The following is a 16,927-nucleotide window of genomic DNA, read 5'->3' on the forward strand; positions in this document are numbered from 1 at the left end:
GATTCTCTAGAAAGGACTCGATTGTTTTGAATAGTGGCTGGAAAAGAATTGACTGGAGTTTTGTGAGGAGTCCCGTATGCCACACGCGGCCGATTGCCTGTTTCACATCCAAAAACACAGCTAGACAGTATTGTTTTTCTTCATAAGCTTCCACAAAATGTTGCACGACTCGGTAGATCTGCTCAGCAGTACCGTGCTGACCTCTAAAACCAAATTGATGGTTTGGTAATATATCTTGGCTATCCAGCTCCGCCAATATCCTCGTTAAAAATATTCTTTCGAATATTTTAGAGAGGACTAGCAGAAGACTGATTGGGCCGTATGATTCAATAGCTTCGACAGGTTTACCTGGTTTTGGGATCATTTTGATTTCAGCGTGCTTCCATTATTTTGGTAAATACCCTTCTTAGCGAAACTCGTCTAGCGAATGATGCTCCTCCAAAACTGTTTGGTTATGATGCATATCCAGCAAACTTAATTTACCAACGATATGCAAAAGGTCGTGTGGCAGTGATAGTAGGAAAGGGTCCGCCCCATTTTTCTAGGAAAGCCTATATAAGTATATATTTTAATATATGCTATATCTAAAATATCTTGAATCTTATTTCTCAGAAATTCTTATTAAGTAAAATCACAATTTATTGGTGCAGTCGTACTATATGTACATATTTGCCCAATCCCCCTATTTTAGCGAGCTAGAGCGGCGAAATGTTGGAAACATATTTTCCCGCTGTAGGTACCCTCACATTTTGGCATTTTTCTCGAAAACGTTACGCTCTTGGGTATTGGGACTGTGACAAACATATTCCAGAAAGTCTTCCAATGATTCTGGCATTCAATCTTCATTGTGCCGTGTTGTTTGAAGCTAGTTTTTGCCCGTTGAAATCTATCTATATTTTGACACATTTTGTATGTGGAAAATAATGGTTGGTTCATAAAAATGCAATTTTCTCGAAAACTGTATGAAACCGCATAATCAAACTTGGTGGGGATATAAATAAATAACTGGGGTATAATCTGGCATTCAATCTTCACTAAGCCGTGTTTTTGGAAAGAAGATACACGAAAGCGGAAAAAGGAGTTTTTCGCGGAGAAATTGTCAATACATGGAATGCTCAAAGACACCCAAAACTGAATTAAAACAAAAATTTCATCTATTCTTTATAATTTAAGGCTTTATTTTCTTCAAAAAAGTTAATAAATAGCTGAAAAATGAAAAAATAAAAATGCAAAAAACTTAAGAGGGTTAACAGAGGACCATCGCTAACTCGAGTTTAAGAGTGTCGCTAACTTGACGGACATACATTACGCAATACTATCAGTCATTACGCAATACTGGTCACACTTGCTTTTTAACTTCCTCTTTTAATGTGAAAACTTGATCTGTGTGCATGTGCTCCCGGTGTTGCAGTGAAAAAATAATCGAAGAAATTAAACTTAAACAATAGAAAACTATTAATTAATTATTTATTTTCATTATTTTTGTATGTCGAAAATAAAGTTTCTTCCTTGGCATATTGTAATTTATTATTAAAGAAGAAACTTTTTTTTTGTAATTTCCGAAAAATAAATGGGTATTATTCTATAGAATGGCCGACCAGCTAGAAGTATTTGAGGCGTCTTTGGATAGTAAGTACAAGTATGTGTATTGTTTATATTACATTCTATTTAATAACATAAATCTTATTTATTTCAGAAACTGAAACTTCCACCCAAACGGGTAGGCAACGCAACTCTTTGGTTAGTAAGTTTTAATTCTTATAGTAACGATAATAATTTCATTTCAGATAATGATGTAGTGACGCAATCCATGGACTCGCAGCAACTGGATAGTATTCTGGCTGAGATAGCCGCGATAAAAGATGAGATGGCGGCTAAGTCGATGCTGATCCGATATTTAGTGGAGACCACCAGGGTCAGTCACGAAGCGCAACCGGCGGCATAGCTTCTAAATAAAGCTATTTGAAAAACTTAAAAAGCATTTCATAGCAAATTTGTAAAGCTTTAAAATGAATATTTGCCAAGAGATATGGGGTATCCGTGATGTTTTAATATTCAATATTTTTAATGTTTTTCGATTTTTAAACATAATTAAACCAGTTTGCAACTGTTTTGGTAACTCTTTCCTTACCCAAAGTGGAAAAACGTTTTATCTAAAAGGCTAATGCTTGCGAAAGAACGGCCACCAATCTTAGAATAGAAAATAACAAAGATATTGATCAAAGTCACTGTTTTCGACCGATCGTTCCTATGGGAGCTATATGATGTAGTCACCCGATCCTGATCAATTTGGCACACTCGTTTATAGGTGTAATAAACTCACCAATATTAAATTTCACGACAATACCTCAGAAAATAACGGAGTTATTGAGACAAGTCTTTGTTCGTGACTTTGCCGTTTGTATGATATAGTGGTCCGATCCGGCTGAATCCGAGATATACAACCTGTGCACTATAATACAAGCCTACATGCAAAATTTTAGCTCTGTAGCTCTTACGGTCTAGTTTACGCTTGTCTCGTGCTGATCAAGAATATATATACTTTATATGGTAGGAGATGCTTTCTTCTATGCGTTGCACACTTCTGACCAAAATTAATATACCCTTTTTGCAAGGCTATAAAAACCTGCAAGGACATGCAATCTTCGGCGCAGCTGAAGTTAACCCCGGCCTTCTGGCTTTTAATTTAAATTTCATTAATTTTGTTTTTATTATGGTTTCTTTGTTTCTGCTTATTATAATTTCGCAAAACATTCTCCGGCGGCTCATCCGGAATGGAATTTCGGATATATTCTGAAAAGAACAAAATTTAACAGGGAATAAAGAATGCACAATTTATATTGCTCACCTAACAAGACTGGCAATTTGACACAGAAAACTTTTCCAAAGTTCCTAAACTGCTTTAGCTTATAGGCACACGGTAAAATTTGTCTTGGCTTTCGGACAAATCTCATAAAAGTTTGCAAATAATGATGTCGGCTTCCTGGAAAACTCTTTTGGAATGTACATTTGGAATTCGGCATCGTTATTAAAGTTTCGAATATTTTTTCTTTGTATTACCTCTAGTTCAAAAATTAACACAATTCAACAAGGTCCATGCAGTCGGGTGGTATTGGGGGTTTTTCAAACGCAGACTGAAGTGATGCGACGGATACTTTCTATTGCGAAAGTCTTCATCGGAGATTATTTCAGCAGTTTTAGTCCTAGATATTCGGTATATATATGTACGTATTTATAAGCACATATTCAGTAACGTTTCAACTAAATTGAACCTAAACATAATATATTGTGTGTATGCAAATATATAAAAGAACCCTTTTTCAGCACTGTATTCAATGAAAAAATAGTAGAATTAATTATGTAAACAGTTCAGATTATTGTTTGTTTTCGAACGTGAATCAAAGTCATATATGTAGTTTTGTGTTTAAGAGTTTGATGCCGTTGAAAATGTCATACAAAATCGATATTTGACAAATTCAAACTCTCCAACGAACATTCTCTCCAAAATTGATTTAAACTTTGTTTCATTCTGTTTGTTTTTTGCCATTTATCCATCTCCAGCAATAAATCTAGAGAGTAGAAAACATTTTTGATTTTTATCCTGGGAATATTTATTTAATAATTATTGCTGTTTAAGGAAAGCTAAATAATTTATATTATATATATTGTAAGAGATAATGTCTTTTTCTCAATGTTTTCATGAAATAATTTTCAACTCAAGCAAAAAGGCCGGTTCCAGGAGTATCGGTATAATCGGCATCTACTGTGTTTGAATATTGAATATGCCGCCAACATTCAACTATAAATTTGGTATCTGGTAACGCCATTTGGCGTACTTTCCAACAAAATCTTGAAACTTGGCCACACTACTTTTGCCGAAACAGCTATAACCCTGGTAAAAACTTACGTAAATATTTGGTAAATATTTACTAAAGCTACTCGAGATTTCAGTGTTGAAAAAAAAACGGCTAAAGCTAGATTTCAGTGTTGGCAAATGCTATTTTTTATATGGCGCGTTGTTTGACCGCCCTGGCAGCCAAATATTTTACTCTGAATTAGGGAATATTCGACTGCTCTTGGAGCCGAATATTGTATTCTCAACTATATTTGTTTTCTAAAATCAAGAAATATTGTAAACTCAACAATATTTTCGTTTGTTGAAAATAGTGCGAACGAAAGTTTCAAAAAGCCCGCGTATTCGAGTATCCGAAATTTGGCATCTAGCAACACTATCTCAAAATTTGTCAGCTTCTTTTAGCCGAAAATACCTACTTTTAGCTATATTCCCGCTAAAAACATAATTTGGCTTTTGTTAATTACACAAAAACTACATAATAAATCGCCAAGGCGCACCTGAAGTCGTGCTCGCGAAATTTTTCTCGTTCGTTTGATACCAAATTTATGTAGTTTAAGGCTGTTTTGGGCCCGAGTAACGTAAGTAAATATTTACCCTTAACCAATTAGTTTATCGGAAACGAAACGATACACTGTTATCGAAAGTTAAACAGCTCTAGTAGGCAATGACTTTCAGCTTTCCAACTTCTATAAAAGCTGGAATAGGACCAGGAATACGTTCATTCAGTTGCTTACCTTCAACACGCAAACATCTAATTGTATTTTCCCTTTTATTTTTAAACCCACTTTAAGGGATTTTAATCCTCAAACATTTCCTTGAAGCGTTTAAGAGCAGAACAAAATAGCTCAAAAATTGTTGAAGCCCACTTAAATTATTGATTAAAACCCAATTTTAACTCAATATGCAACATCTGGGGGAGATGTGCATTCTCGAAATCGTGTGCAAGTTCGCGAGAGGCTCCACTAACAGCGATTTTCCTTAATTTTTTGAATCCCGTTTAAACAAAATATTTTATAAACCAATATAAACTCAATATACAATATACAATACAATTTCTGCGGGAGATGCGCATTCTCGAAAACGTGTGCAAGTTCGCGAGAGGCTCCAGTAACAACGGATTTTCCTTAAATTTTGTAATCCCGTTTAAATAAAATATTTTATAAGCCAGGTGAAACATTATCCTCATCCGAATCCATCTCCTCGTTCCAACGGCCCAATGACTTTTCGGCAAGGTACAATAAATGATTGCTCATTTTTTCAATAGTATAGCCGAGGTCTGCGTCAGTACTTGCATATTTAAAACAATTTTACACAAGGAGTATATTCGGAAGTGTACTAAATTAGAGTAACGTCAACTATTTTTCATTTGAACATTTGGTTCCTTTGAGTTAAGATTGCTTACCATTCGAATTTTTTCTTCGGAGGAGACATTGGAACCAAAAAACGCCAGAACTATTGAGTCTTCGGCGAGGTACAATAAATGATTGCTCATTTTTTCAATAGTATAGCCGAGGTTTCCGCGTCAGTACTTGCATATTTTAGTTATGTCTACTATTTTTGATTGAACATTTGGTTCCTTTGAGTTAAGATTGCTAACCATACGAATTTTTTCTTCGGAGGAGACATTCGAACCAAAAAACGCCAGAGCTATTGAGTCTTCGGCAAGGTACAATAAATGATTGCTCATTTTTTCAATAGTATAGCCGAGGTTTCCGCGTCAGTACTTGCATATTTTAGTTATGTCTACTATTTTTGATTGAACATTTGGTTCCTTTGAGTTAAGATTGCTAACCATACGAATTTTTTCTTCGGAGGAGACATTCGAACCAAAAAACGCCAGAGCTATTGAGTCTTCGGCAAGGTACAATAAATGATTGCTCATTTTTCAAATAGTATAGCCGAGGTTTTCGCGTCAGTACTTGCATATTTTAGTTATGTCTACTATTTTTGATTGAACATTTGGTTCCTTTGAGTTAAGATTGCTAACTATACGAATTTTTTCTTCGGAGGAGACATTCGAACCAAAAAACGCCAGAGCTATTGAGTCTTCGACAAGGTACAATAAAGGATTGCTCATTTTTTCAATAGTATAGCCGAGGTTTCCGCGTCAGTACTTGCAAATTTTAGTTATGTCTACTATTTTTGATTATACATTTGGTTCCTTTGAGTTAAGATTGCTAACCATACGAATTTTTTCTTCGGAGGAGACATTTGAACCAAAAAACGCCAGAGCTATTGAGTCTTCGGCAAGGTACAATAAATGATTGCTCATTTTTTCAATAGTATAGCCGAGGTTTCCGCGTCAGTACTTCCATATTTTAAACAATTTTTCACATGGTTCAGATCATGGAAACGAGCCTCAGTAGCGTTTGTACACTTGAACCATGTTTTAATGTATATTTTCACCAAGAAAATCCAAACATCACACAAACCATTTTCTTCCTTTTTTACATATCGTGGCGATACGGTAGTATTATTGGACTGCATCCAGACTTTTTTTATACCCTTTCAGAGGGTATTATAAAATTGGTCAGATGTTTGTAACGCACAGAAGGAGACGTTTCCGACCTCATAAAGTATATATATTGTTGATCAGCATGAAAAGCTGAGTCGATATAGCCACGCCCGTCTGTCCGTCCGTGTGTATGCGTTTTACTCAGCCGTCTTAAGAGCTGTCGGGCTGAATTTTTTTTTTCTGTGCTTTTTATTGTCTGGAGCAGATCAAGTATGAAACGTATCAGGATCGGACCACTATATCATATAGCTCTAGAAGAACTAGAAGAAACATTTTCATACAAATTGGAGTATCTCTATGAAATTTACATATGTGATAACATTGGATATAAAACCCAAGATCCCAAAATGAATGTGATCGGATAAATATAACACAAGTTACAGTCAATATAATAATCGGCTCTGCTCCCAGCTCTGCCGGCAGCGCTGCTTGCTATCTACTACGTCTTTCGTCATCAACAGAGTACATGCATACACACACAGACGCAACGCTACATAAGCTGTATGTGTATGTGTATGCGAGCGTTGCTTTGATTTTGGGAAGAAGAAGAACAAATTGTACAGTAGAGAGTAAAATTATTTTGTTTGTATGTATATTGATGAATTGAGTTGCAGAAAACAAACATGTAAAATTATTATTACCAAGGACTGCAAGGGTATATAAACTTCGACATAGCCGATGTTAGCTTCTTTGATATATATTTTTTATTTTGTAAAATATTTATTTATCACAAGCCGACAAACTAAATACAAATATCTCGTCAATTTTATTGCTGAAAAATCTTATGAATAAGCTGACTTTGAAAACAGGGATGCATGTTATGAATATTATTTGCCTCAATAAAATTTTTAGACTTTTCGACTATTCAGTTGGCCCAGTCAAGTTGGCCCAATGTGCATTTGTTCAACATCTGTACATCAGTAATGATGTAATCCAGCATGGCAGGAATGGTTGAACAAGGACATCAAAAGTGCAATTGAAAAAAGCGACATGGCCCTGTTAAAATGACAAAAGTTTAACCCTTTGTATCGCACGGGATCCGATTTTGATTCAAAAGTTAGAATAAAAAATACACTATTTTTAATTTTCCAAATTTTGGATTTAGAACGTTTTTATGAGGAATTAAGGATTTGTTGCATGAATGCATCAAACATGTGTTGGGTGAAAAAAATGCCTACAATTCTAAGGGAATTTTTTCTTTATGTGGATGTTTTTAAACTATTTAACATAAATTTATAGTTGAATTATGTTTAATTTAGATGAACGTTTTAAAAACAATGGTTTTATTTATTTCTCGCACATTACTTGTGAAAATTCTGTGCAGTTTGGGTACTTGTACCCTTTTCGCTTTTCTGCCCAATTAGGCAAATGTCCAACTTCATACTGCCGCACCATTTGATTAGGTTTCAATCAGTTAGTTAGTATCTCAATATCGACAATATTTAGCCGAAAGTCGGAAGAACCACAAAGTTTAATGCGTAATACATCCTTGCGAATTGCTGACAACCAATTCTAGTAGATGGTGAAAAATACGAACCTACCACTTCTTGGTAAAATTTTGTATCTTCCAGTTACGTTGTCGATTAAATCAACGCCTCCCATATATCCTATTGTATTGTGCACCTGCAAAGGGACGGTCAATCTCAACATATTCTTTTTTGGCTTTGTTGAATCGACAAACTTTGTCCTTGGGAAGTATCCCACTGTTGGCCAATTTCTCGGCCAGTTACTAAATTGTTTCCTTGTTAGGAGATTCAATACATAATAACTTTCCTTGCCACACAATTTTTCCGAAAAGATTAGTCGACGTTATTCCGTTTGTACATATATTTGCGTTCGTCGCATTAGAGTTCTCATGGTACAGTAAATTCTTAAAGTTATATGCTACGAGAGAGAGCAATTCAAAGTACAATGTAATGGGAAAAGCAAGAAGATCAGAATAATTAAATTAATAAGTTTAAATTCAGGATTTCTCCTCCAACAACCGCCATAGGTGGATGCTAATGATATGATTTTATTGTCCAACCACGATGTTAGTGATATGTCAACAACGTCGAAATCTGCGATGTCGCAGAGTATGTACTCAACAGACATACCCCGTGGATGTGTCATTAAAGTAATACTATCAAGTGCATTGTTGTTTGGGATTCTATTTCTTCGTATATTACCCAAAGCCAAAATTCTTTAACCGCCAAATATTCAAAAGAAGCAATGAATTGAAATAATTATCAAAATAAAGTCTAAAATTCTTGCCTGGGCACTTCTGGTCATTCTGACAGGTAGACTCAGAGTATCGGACTACTTAGACATGTTAATAAGAATGTACTTTCAGCTAATTCTAGTTACTTTTATAGAAAATTTGGAAATGCAGTCACTATATGAAAACTTATAAGATGTATCTTGGGTATACAAAACTTAAATGACTACACATTTTTTTTAATATCAAAATTTAGATCCTGATCAGGAACAGAACTACATTCATGCTGAATCTAAAGCCGCCTTACACTTTAATTATTTACTGCATCGAGTAATCCTTTCCGCCATTAGCATTTCTATTTTCTTTAGATAACTTTGGAGGCCCAAAAGACATTCACAAAAGAAATAGAAATAATAAGAAATAATAGATATAGTACCTAATAATCATTAGTAGTACTATTAAGTAAATTAATATTCAAGTATTCATAAAAATCAATATAGCATGTGGTTAAATCTTTAAATTTCAAATCCTATCAATTTGCTCTATTTTAAATGAAGCCTAATAATCTTATTTTTAGCCTAACTAACACATTAATAAAAAAGTTGTATCTTTGCAGTGCTAGGAACAAATTAATTCAAAATTTATTTATTTCAATTTCAATTTTCCGAAATAGTAAATTTTAAATCCTTAGGTTTAAATTAATTGATATGGAAATAAATAACATTTAAAATAATTTTTAATTAATTTGAATTTTAATGGCTGTCATTCCGACACAAGAGGGTTTGATAATTGTTAAACACCGGAAGTTCACATTTCATAAATCCTTATAGTGATTAAAAGGACTTAACGATTTGTCAATTCTTTCGTGGCTTGTTTTCTATTCCCTATTTTTTCTTATTGTAATTTAGTATTCCATTTAGGTAAATACATATGTAGGTAAACATCTTTAACCTTTAACTTTACGTCATTGCCCATTAAATTAACTCAATTGCACTGAAGTATAACAATTATTATTATCACATTATTATGTGGATAAATTTCTGTCAATTGTATTTCGAAATAATAAACATTTTTTTTATCAACAATCTATTTGAATTTGCCGCAAAAATTTATGGCGCCAATTTTTAACCAGAAAATTTGGTATCTGGCAACTCCATTTGGTGCGCTTTCCAACATTGTCGTAACATTTGGCCACACTATTTTAGCTGGAAACAGTTAGATTCAGCTATTTTTAGCTTTAATCCCGCTAAAAAATTCAATTTGATACCAAATTTATGTAGTTTAAGCGCGTTTTGGGCCCGAGTAACTATAGTAAATATTTACCAAAACTACGAACTACGATTGTTCTCGTTGAATTTTTATCTTTCTTTTGTTACTTAATTTATGTGGCTTAGAATAATTATTTACCAACATATTTGTTGCAATCGGCCTTAAAAAGTAGCCAGATCTAGCTGCAAAATAACCGATTCGGCAACACTGCCTCTACGACCTACATATTTTTCTGCCGTCTCTGAAAAAGCAATAGATTATTGGCGAAGTGAACACACAGAATTGTAATATTTTTAGCACAAAGCAGTCCCGTCCGCCAGTTGAAGTTTGATTTTTCCGATAAAGCCATTAGTGCAATTCGATGAAGTGACACAAAATGAAAGTAACAATCAAGTCATGGACAGGAGTGGCATCTTGGCGCTGGATAGCTAATGACGAGAACTGTGGTATTTGTCGCATGTCCTTTGAAAGTACTTGTCCAGAGTGTGCTCTACCCGGAGACGACTGTCCGCTGGTGTGGGGCGTTTGTTCGCACTGTTTCCATATGCACTGCATCGTGAAGTGGCTGAATTTGCAACCATTGAACAAACAGTGTCCCATGTGCCGACAGAGTTGGAAATTCAATATACACTAAGAGAAACGAACGAAGCGAAAGGAGAAGGAGTGCGATTAAGGACACAAGGAAAAAAGAAAACACAAGCAAGCAAAACAAAACAAAAAAAAAAAAACATACAAGTAAAGATAATTCGATTTAATTGACAAGAAGAAAGAAGTAGAAGAAACATAGCCAAATGATGGAACAGCAAAGCGATCCTCCCCAGCAACACACTTTAAGCGGTCTGCCGCCACTGCCAAAAAGCTTAAGTACTGCCGCAGCTGGCCCCCAATCGTCGCCAGCAGCTGTTGCCAGTGTGGCGTCCTTAACGGCCGCCACTGGCGAACTGTATTTAGGACCATCCACATCCACTGCGGCCGCGGCCAGGCAGCGCAATCATAATGGTCACGGTCATGGTCACAGTCAGCGACATGGCAGCCTCTCATCCACCCAAGAATCGCTAAGCGACAGAGAATCTGTACACAGTCGGGCCTCCTCCACCCACAGTGCGGGCAGTGCAGGAGCAGGCGGCAGTGGTTCTTCCACCATAGACAGCCAGTTGGCGATTCTAAGGCGGGAAATGTATGGCCTAAGGCAGTTGGACTTGTCGCTACTGTCCCAATTGTGGGCCCTCAATGAGTCAATACAGGGGTTTCGGGTATTCCTGCAAGAGCAAGAAGCCATGTCGCCACCCTCACGATCGAGAACTCCCTCCGATGCCAATTCATTGTCATCTGATGAGGATGATGATGGTAGCTCCTATGCTCCAGTGCCAGTGGCGGCCATAAAAGTCAATGAGCAGCCGCCTCTATTGACCAGAAGCATGGCCAGTTCACCTGGAGCAACTGTGACAACAGGAGCAACTACTAAATTGGCAACAGGCTCTATTACTTCCCATGCATCTACCAGCTCCACTTCTGGTACCTCAGGTTCCTCGTCGGCAGCTTCATCCATGGGCAAGCAATTGCATCACCATCAGCATCATCATCATCAACAGCAGCAGCAGCAACAAAGGCCTGCACCGCCACCAGCACCTCCAGCACAGCACAAGGCACATCCTCAGCTGCCGCGCATTTTGCAACAGAGAATGAGGCAGGCCCCGCCCCCACCGCCACCAACACGATCCAAAGGAACTGGAGGAGGAGCTAGTAGTAGCAGCAGCAACCACAGCATCAGCAGCGTAAATCAACACCAACATCATCCGCATCATTCGCGACCCGTATGACAAAACCCGTTCTTGGACTAAGAAATACTTTGGCCCAAGAACAAATCAAACATTTCCGGGAAAAAGAGTCAATTAGACATTTCTCCAAAAGTCAATTTATCGAAAACAGAAGACAGAAACTGAATCCGAAACCCGAAAACCTAAATTCACACACCAATTGTCGTTCTAAATTGCTTGCCATGCTAAAATATCTCATTCTTCATATTCAATACCAACAAAAACTATACTATCGTGATTGTTCTCAATTCTGATTCGGAATCACCCCCATAAAGATTGAACAAAATCCCAATATTTCGACATACAATTTTATATGGCTCGGCATTGCGAATCGGAATTCAGAGGCACGTATCAAAAATTTATCAGTATGTAAGGAAAAACCGAATTCATTCGCGTTGAATAAAACCACAAAACACAACAACAAATTGTATTCAATAATAATCTCTAAGTAGTAAAGGATAAGATCCTGCTATATGGCATATTTATATATTATATTATATTATATTATATATACATATATATATTATTCGATTTTGTATAAAACACCCAACAGCTGCAAATAATACCAGATATTCCGCATCGTATTCATACAACTAGTTACATTTATTTATGTTCCCAAAATTATTTGTTAGATCCTATACACCTAATATTAAACACTATCAAAAAACAAAACAAAAAAAAAAGTAAAACAAAAGAAAACTATTATGAAAAAATGTTCCACTCACTTAGCACTAACCAAAACTAAACTCTTGGCCTATATATATCTTGCTATCAAAAAAAAAAAACAAAAAAAAAGAATATTTATACGAATATATATATAAATCATTTCAAAATCTGCTTATAAATGAAATAAGATGAAAATATTTTACATGGAAAAGTGTGAGCCGTTCATTTAATATTTCAAAATGTTGACGTCAACACCTCGAATAGAATTACTACATTTTTGTGGTTTCAAATTTCTAGATTCCATTAAGTTTCCCTGCGATCCGCACCATACTCGAAAACATAACAATTGTTCAACTAAATCATAACTAATCTAGAACTTTTGTTGGAATATAAAACAATAATAATAAAATGCAGACTCTGCGTTTATTAGAGATTCAAAGTACACCAAAAGATCTGTTAGTTCAATAAATCATTATATAGATTGCATGTAACGGCTGAAAAGAATACACATTATATATACCCAACCAACACATCACATCAGATACATACAATTTTTACCATATTCCAGAGTGATGGCTAACATACAATATTCCAAATTTTTGCATGGAGAAACTAAGAGAAATATCATACCCGAAAACTAAGAAACTGCAGATATCACTACACATAGATACATACGAGTAAACCTAATCGAAAATTTGCAATTAATGAAATTAATTCCTAAAAATCTAAATCGTTTTTGTGAGTTCTGTTGTAGTTTACGAATTTTCACTAACAATAAGAAAATTCTCAATCAATTCTCGTCTACCCACACACCAGCTAAAGTTGACATCATAAAAGGAAACACCTTGAACTGAGAAACTCAAATTAATAAGTAAAGTAGTTTAACGAACTCCGTGTTCAGGCTTGAAAACCCCAAAAATAAGTACATACATATATACACTTACACAATTTTGAGAGCTAAATGCTGTGTACAAAAAAGGAAAATCGAAAAGCATATAACCAAAATTTACAATAACTCAAATACTAATAACAAATGTGTGGGAATGTTTTTTTCATTCGGCAAGTGAAAATTGGAAATGACAAACACTGGAAAGAAAACTGCAGAATTGGAAATATCGTTAAATAAAAAACAACAAAAGTCTATTGTATTATGAAAGAAACGAAACAAATGAATCGATGCAATAAATATCAATTTAAATATCATTATTGGTCATTGAAATCGAGTAAAATGTGTAAAATGTGGAGTCTTGAATTGGCGGGAACTGAAGCTGCTTATAACGCATATAGATATTCGATCTGGTTGAGCGAAAAAAAAACATTATTTTATACTTTTCCTAGATACTCTCTAGGCAATCATTTAATTTGTCCAAAATATTTTTATAAAAATTGGTAATTTTTCTTATGACTCCGGTACATTCACTTAGAACTAAGTCAGTTGATTCCTTATGTGCTAAAAGGTCCGCAGCAGTCAGATGGGATTTCTGAAAGGGACAATTATTATTAGTATATGAAATTAGTGAGCAACTGTGAGGACTGATATCTCGAGAATCAATTTAACTGAGATATCGACCCTTTTCGGGATGGACGGGAAAGGTTCTTTAACTTACTGTTTGTCTCTCCCCAACCCAAGGGGACGCCAAGCCGACTGTTCTCCTGTTTAAGCCACTGATAGAGGGGCTCAAAGTATTCCAAGAGGGCAGAGGGATTCATTTCGGTTTCGCCTGTAAATTCTTGTAGAGCGTCCTTCCAATGGATTGAGTTGCCCAGCGATAGAAATTTACTCAAAGCCTTTCCAGCATCCTTGCTACCAAAGATGTCACAGTTGTCCAGGGTAAGCCGATTGTCCGTCGAGCTATATTGGCCAGCCAACTGACAGAGAGCCTTATGGAACTGGAACTGAAATATGTGGGCGGCAAAGTACCTCAGGTACTCCACATCGGCGTCTATGTGATACTTGGCAGGGGGGTCGAAGTTCTTGTCGGAACGATTGATTGGCGGTTCGATACCACCGAACTCGGATCTCATCTGCCAGAAGGCACAGTTCCATTGAGACTCATCCAGTTCATTGCGGAAAACGGCATATCGATATTTGTCCATGGTGTAACCGAATGGCAGAAAGGCGATTTTCGTGAGAGCCTGTTTGAACAGCTCATTGATGCGGCTTTTCTCATCCAACCGCCCACTGCCTGTGAGACCGATACTCTTCAGATGCTTTGCTGACATGACGGACAGGGCGATGACATCGCCCACGGCTTCGTGAAAGCCCGGGTTGGGGGCTCCCCGGTAAACAGCCGGCTGCTGTTCATATTGGAGGTAGTATTGAATGTGCCCCAGCTCATGGTGGACCACATATAAATAGTGTGTATCCAATTCGGTGCACATTTTAATGCGTACATCGCTGTCCTGATAGAAGTCCCAAGCGGAAGCATGGCACACTATCTCGCGGTCTTGGGGTCTTGTGAGGACACTTAAGTTCCAGAAACTCGGGGGCAAGGCACGCATCCCCAAGGATTGGAAGAACTGATCGCCCAGTTCAAACAACTTGTTGACCGTGTACTCTTGTTTCTGCATTTCCGACTTGACGTCGACAAAGGGTTTCTCCGGATACGGCGTGAAGAGATCGATCACCTCGTTCCAGGCCTGACCCCACATATTGCCCAGCAAGTGCATGGGTATGTTTCCCTCAGCGGGAACCACATCTTCGCCGTAATGTTGCCGCAAACGATAACGAACGTAACCATGAACTTGCCGGTAGAATGGTAAAATGGCTTTAAATGTCGCATCCAACTGCCGCTCGAAATCGGGATCTTCGTAGAAATGTACCCAATAGTCGGCATAAGAGCGATAACCTATATATGTATGTTTGAACATAGACATGATATATACAAAAGTACAAGAATATATAAATAGAAATCGAATCGATTTGTTGAAACGAATGAATTGCATAAGCCACCGAAACAAAAGGAAATAGATTCTTCTGGCCAAATCAAATTTTCCTCCATATCGAATGGAAATTTGATTTCCAAATTAATTACTAATTAAAGGGTCACTAATGATCTCATCACTTACCATTTAGCTGGGAGGCTTTGCGTGTGAGATTCACATATGTGGCGAAATTCTCCCGCTGAGGAGTGCCCGCCTTGTCGTACCATTCTCTCCAGTACCAGGCCAACTCATCCGGATCCCGACTTTTCGATAGACGCTCCTGTATATGCGGTTCCAGGGTGAGGGAACAATCGCTGCGATTTTTGTAGGAGCACACATTGGTGGTCGCGTAATTCGACTGCATGGAGCTGATAGCATTTTTGAGAGTCAGATAATCCTCGGGATTGAGGGCGGCGGAACCCATTTCGGACAAGAGACGCGACTGCCTTCTGATGTCGGCATCTGATGATTGGTCATAGTCGGATGACTTAATCTGCTCGGCCAATCGTTTGGTCTCCTTAGCATTTTTGGCAAAAATCGTAATCATCGCCTCACGGTTCGCTTCCGTGACATTCGTATTGTATGTGTATGCAGCCAGGAACTCTTCGTTGTACCGCTGACGCAGTTGCTCATTCTCATGCTGAAAGAATCGCCGAGCATCGAGGACAGCTGCAGAGCAAGTATTGCTATTGCCCAACGCCGAATGGGGTAGCTAAATGATAAATTTCATATGATATCAGAGGTTGGAGGACTGACCAACTACTCCACAATTTCACTTACCCCAGCCCAAAAGACTGCAAGCACGAGGCCAAGCATCAAAAATGCATTCATCTTAACCCAGACGCTGACGATGATGATGCTGCTGCGTCTGCCACTCTATCCTCTGCCTTATCAGTTTTGCCCTTTGAAATTTATAGTGCCAGACGGTTTATTTTTAGTTTGAAAGATCCAGAGTCAGGTACGACGATCACCACCGCTTCGAAGATGTTGCTTGGCTGCTGTCGGGCGTCTAAACAAGTGAGGCCTACTCGACGCTCTTTATATTCAAGTTGTTACTCCGAAGACCCAAGCAAGCAGAGGCAGTGGCGGTGGCTGAGCCGGAAGGGGGTCCAAACCGTATTGAACTCAAGTGGCGAATGTAAATCCGACTTTAATTTTTAACGAAATTTTTGATTCAACCAAATAAAACAAAATACAAAATCTTTAAATAAATAAAAAATCGAGTATTACAGCCGGAAATTGACCGAGCACTCCGATTTTGTGTTGAAATCTGTAAAGTCTACAAAGTAAAGCGATAAAAAAGTTGGTTGTCTGTAAAGTCACTTTACAAGCGTTGAAGTTGAGTTAACGAACCCATTCTCGTCTCCGAATTATCAATATTTTGAAATATTTAACAAAGTAAGGAAAAGTAAATTAGACCAAACTCAGAAATACCGCGTAGATGTTCTAATCTTAAAATCGATTTTTCTGCGAAATTCCTTGTGTAAATCGATGTGCGAGTAATAACAGAGCATTTTTCTGACTGTTATCGAAATCAAATGGTGTTCCTATTTACTATGTCCACAAAATACCCTTTTGTGAACCCCTTTTTCAGCTAATGAAGTCTTCACTATTCCTACATACATATATTCACTTAGGTTATTTAAGAGTTCGCTTTTTTTTCATTCAGTCGAATTTCATTA

General features: G+C 37.1%; 3 protein-coding genes across 3 annotated transcripts; 2 read left to right on the forward strand and 1 right to left on the reverse strand.

The window, feature by feature from the left end:
* Window positions 1-10,041: 10,041 nt before the first annotated feature.
* On the forward strand, window positions 10,042-10,471 carry LOC6646752 (anaphase-promoting complex subunit 11). Its single transcript, XM_002069383.4, has one exon. The coding sequence runs from the start codon at window positions 10,214-10,216 to the stop codon at window positions 10,469-10,471; it is 258 nt and encodes an 85-aa protein (XP_002069419.1). The 5' UTR covers window positions 10,042-10,213.
* Window positions 10,472-10,619: 148 nt separating this feature from the next.
* LOC6646753 (histone-lysine N-methyltransferase SETD1A) lies at window positions 10,620-13,523 on the forward strand. The gene has a single exon (XM_002069384.4). It carries the CDS (start codon window positions 10,629-10,631, stop codon window positions 11,655-11,657), a length of 1,029 nt encoding a protein of 342 aa, XP_002069420.1. The 5' UTR covers window positions 10,620-10,628; the 3' UTR covers window positions 11,658-13,523.
* Window positions 13,524-13,641: 118 nt separating this feature from the next.
* Window positions 13,642-16,430, reverse strand: LOC6646754 (angiotensin-converting enzyme-related protein). The gene is made up of 4 exons (XM_002069385.4): window positions 16,026-16,430; window positions 15,390-15,957; window positions 13,928-15,169; window positions 13,642-13,801 (listed from the first exon to the last, which is right to left on the reverse strand). The coding sequence occupies exons 1-4, from the start codon at window positions 16,074-16,076 to the stop codon at window positions 13,764-13,766; spliced, it is 1,899 nt and encodes a 632-aa protein (XP_002069421.1). The 5' UTR covers window positions 16,077-16,430; the 3' UTR covers window positions 13,642-13,763.
* Between the last annotated feature and the right edge of the window lie 497 nt (window positions 16,431-16,927).

The sequence above is a fragment of the Drosophila willistoni genome (assembly GCF_018902025.1).
Source record: "Drosophila willistoni isolate 14030-0811.24 chromosome 2R unlocalized genomic scaffold, UCI_dwil_1.1 Seg167, whole genome shotgun sequence".
NCBI lineage: Eukaryota > Metazoa > Arthropoda > Insecta > Diptera > Drosophilidae > Drosophila > Drosophila willistoni.

Coding starts and splice junctions, on each gene's coding strand:
- LOC6646753 (XM_002069384.4), top strand. CDS start 10,629: ATGATGGAACAGCAAAGCGATCCTCCCCAGCAACACACTTTAAGCGGT.
- LOC6646754 (XM_002069385.4), bottom strand. CDS start 16,076: ATGAATGCATTTTTGATGCTTGGCCTCGTGCTTGCAGTCTTTTGGGCT. Junction 15,958..16,025: donor TTGCAGTCTTTTGGGCTGGG/GTAAGTGAAATT, acceptor TTTATCATTTAG/CTACCCCATTCGGCGTTGGG. Junction 13,802..13,927: donor GGGTTGGGGAGAGACAAACA/GTAAGTTAAAGA, acceptor TGTCCCTTTCAG/AAATCCCATCTGACTGCTGC.
- LOC6646752 (XM_002069383.4), top strand. CDS start 10,214: ATGAAAGTAACAATCAAGTCATGGACAGGAGTGGCATCTTGGCGCTGG.